At 48.3% G+C, this 3,676-nt stretch overlaps 1 protein-coding gene across 1 annotated transcript in view; it reads right to left on the reverse strand.

Moving 5' to 3' along the window:
* GCN1 (GCN1 activator of EIF2AK4) overlaps nt 1-3,676 on the reverse strand; it is a 69,716-nt gene that overhangs the window by 29,399 nt on the left and 36,641 nt on the right. The window contains 5 exon segments of the mRNA XM_017510231.2: nt 881-1,075; nt 1,394-1,559; nt 2,436-2,506; nt 2,697-2,886; nt 3,046-3,314. Of these exon segments, the coding sequence (XP_017365720.1) occupies nt 881-1,075; nt 1,394-1,559; nt 2,436-2,506; nt 2,697-2,886; nt 3,046-3,314 (891 nt within the window).

The following is a 3,676-nucleotide window of genomic DNA, read 5'->3' on the forward strand; positions in this document are numbered from 1 at the left end:
ACTTTTTTGTTTTTTTGTTTTGTTTTTAGAGGTAGGGTCTCATTTTGTCACCCAGGCATGGCCTCTACATCTGGCTTATTTTTAAAGTTTTTGTAGAGACAGGATCACACCATGTTGCCCAGGCTGGTCTTGAACTATTAGCCTCAATAATCCTCCCATCGAAGTCTCCCAAAGCACTAGGATTACAGGCATGAGCCACCATGTCCAGTGCAACTGTGCATTTTATGAGGACACTCTGGGGGGTCCAAATGCAAAAAAAAAAAAAAAATATATATATATATATATATGTTAAAAATATATGTATATTTTTAAAATATATTAAAAATATATATTATATATATATATATATATATATATATATATATAAATGCATGCTTTTTAAAACGAAGAAATTTCTTTGCACTGTAGCTTGCTTAGAGACTACATTAAAATGCATCTGCAACACATAACCAACACATGGAAAGGCCCAGCAAAATGCTCGACATAAAAGAAAACCTGCTTTTTTATTTATTTTTTTTTTCCCTGTGGATCCCCAGAGCACCTTGGTGAGTAGAAAACATAGAACTATCTAGATCTATTAGAACAAAGCAACAAAGAAACTCCCTCTCAAGGGGTGTTCTTGACTGTAAACCGGGTGAGTAGAAAAAAAATGAAACTATCTGGGAGGTCTATTAGAACAAAGTAACAAAGAAACTCCCTCTCCAGGAGTGTTCCTGACTATATACCAGGCTCTGCCCTGGGACAGGGGGTGAATCCTTGCCAAGAACCAGGGTTTCTGGGTCTTGATTTCCAACTGCCCCCCTAGTATCCCGCTGCCTAACCACAGTCAGGTCCCAATTCTCTTAACTAACATGTGGGTCCCAGGACAGACGGCAGATACCTGCTGGGAGGGTGTAGAGAGGGCAGCGATGAGTTTGGCAACAATGGGCTTCACTTTGGGGTCACTTTTGTCCAGGTGCTTGGCCAGAGAGCCCATCAGGACCACCACACTCTGTCGCACAGCGTCATAGCTGGCATCATTGGGTGCATTCTTCAGGAACTCCTCAAATACTGGCAACAGTGAGTTGACGTTCTCCTGGAAAGCCAAACTACTCAGGTCAACCTATGGGCTGCGTCTGAGGACGACAGTCCCTGAAGACTAAGACCATGTCTAGCTCTAGGACAGGCATCCTGACATGCCCACCAGCGGGTCTCCTAGTTTTCTGGCAGGACTGCTACAGACTTAAAATAATTTAACATACTGGTTTTTTTTGGCTCAAAGGAAATACGCATGTCACATCCCACCCTGTCACTGAGTGCCAGGATTCTTGGCACTTAGCATCTCTGTCCCCTGCTCAGCCCTACCGCCTGCCTTGGCCTACCCTGTCTCTTCAGCTGACTGAAATCCTCTTACCTTCCCGTGGGTGTTGAGTGTTGCAAGGGCTGCATCCAACATGCACTTCCGGACATCTGGGTGTCGGTCGTTGAGGGCATCAGGGACAAAAAATTGAAAGAGTGGCTTCACCTGAGAGCTATCCAGATACTGGGAGAGGTTGTTGAGAGCCAAGGCCAAGCCACACCTGGGAAAGAAGCGGGAGCACATCAGGAAAGGCAGCCAGGGGGCCTCCTCTACCCCTGGAACTTCTGCTGGTGCACAGCAAGGAGAGGGAGCTTGCCTCAGGCAAACACCATTTTAGGGACAGAGAACAGCATGAAGACCACCACCCAGTGCTCACCCAATGTTCTGGAACAACCCACTTGTCATATAAAGACCTGCCATCTGCCCTGATTTTACCTACTACTGGGTGACCAGCCCTGCACTGGTTTCCCCAGAGGGGAATGTGAGTACAGTGCTCACCCCTCTACCTGCAAAAGGCAGGCTGTAAGAGAAGACAGAGGTAAAAGAACCAGATATATAGACCCTTGGAAATGAACATATTCTCGAAGGGCAAAATGGTATTATCCTTTCCAGTCACAGAGCAAAGAATCTGTGTTCTATCCCTGGCTGATGATCTGGAATGAAAAATAAGCCAGGATGGGCCCATACACTACCCTGCACTGACACACAAGACCTCACAGGATGAGCCATTCAGAAAACTAACACCCTCACAAGTTTTGCGCCTGCTCTGTGGGAAGAAAGTGTCTTTCAAGGTCCCACTTGCTCCCAGACATCTGTCTAATCCTCCAACTGCTACTCGTGGGCTCTGTGGAGAAAGGCTGGTAGCTTCAGTTACTGTGCCCTGCATATAGATGAGGAAACAGAGTCCTGGAGAAAGGGAGAAACACACTCACGGTCACGCAGCTAGTGCAGGAGGAGCCAGCGCTTGAACTCAGGCCTCCCCAACTCTGGGGGAGGTCCTTCACTTTCCCATGCTGCCTCCTCATAGCACCCACCCAGCCAACCTGCCACATCTCAGAAAGCTTAGAGTAGAATGAGGCTGGAACAATTGTTATACCTGGCTTCCCACTGATCTGGAGGAGATTCTGAAATAACTCGTCCCAAAGCATCCAGCACTGGGGGTGGCCGCTGCAACAGACAAGTTGGTAAATGCTTTGCAATGGGCAGATGAATGACCTGGGCACCAGGACTGTGAGGTGGGAAACTAGCTGCAGCTACCCTGAGCCACTGTGAGCCCTGAGATTCCTGTCTGTAGTAGTAGGGGTCTGAGCAGAGATCCACCCAACTGTATTGCATCAGGGCTGCACAGGTCACTCACGTAGAGCTTCTCCTGGTAAATCTCCATGAGTCTGCCCATAACCTCCGCTGCCTGGAGCTGGTAACGTGCCACTGCTTGGGAAAGGGCTTCAGCCCCCGCCTGCCTTACAGCCGCCTCATGATAGATCACGTCATCGATCAGCAAGGAGCAGAGGTCTGGCTGCAGGTCTAGGCCCATCACTGACCAGAGCCTGTGGGAGATCCAAAGAAGGGCTACTTAGACAAAGATCTGCAGCACCTGCTCTGCCAACCCAGCCCGTCTTCCCCACTAGAGGCTGAACACACTAGGTTCCGTTACTTCCTAAAGGGAGAGAGGATGGAGCAGGAGAAAATGATGTGCTGGCTCTCACCTCTCAGCCAGCTTCCGGATCTCCTCCTCCTTATCAAACTTGACCACCCAGAGTCTCCGCAGAAGGTTCAGGCCATTCTTCTCATCGGTATCAGGTGCTGGCAATACCATGTGGAGTTCGATTAGCCCCTGGAAGGTGTGGGATTGGACTGTGTGAGGCACGATCTTTCAGAAGAGCCTCTGACCTGCCTCCTCACCTCTCCCTAAGCTGTATTGTCCAAGATGTAGCCACTAACCATATGTGGCTAAAGTTAAATCACTTACAATTAACTCTTAGTAAGTTTCTTAGAGTGTGGTGATAAAATGGTTTTTTTTAATGTGAAAATTAAAACGTTAAGGCTGGGCGCGGTGGCTCATGCCTGTAGTACCAGCACTTTGGGAGGCCAAGGTGGGCAGATTACCAGGTCAAGAGATTGAGAACATCCTGGCCAACATGGTGAAACCCCATCTCTACTAAAAAATACAAAAATTAGCTGGGCGTGGTAGCATGGGCCTGTAGTTCCAGCTATTCGGGAGGCTGAGGCAGGAGAACTGCTTGAATCTGGGAGGCAGAGGTTGCAGTGAGCCAAGATTGCACCACTGTACTCCAGCCTGGCGCCAGGCAACAAAGCAAGACTCTGTCTCCAAAAAAA

This window comes from Cebus imitator, unplaced genomic scaffold (genome assembly GCF_001604975.1).
Source record: "Cebus imitator isolate Cc_AM_T3 unplaced genomic scaffold, Cebus_imitator-1.0 Scaffold434, whole genome shotgun sequence".
Classification (NCBI taxonomy): Eukaryota; Metazoa; Chordata; class Mammalia; order Primates; family Cebidae; genus Cebus; species Cebus imitator.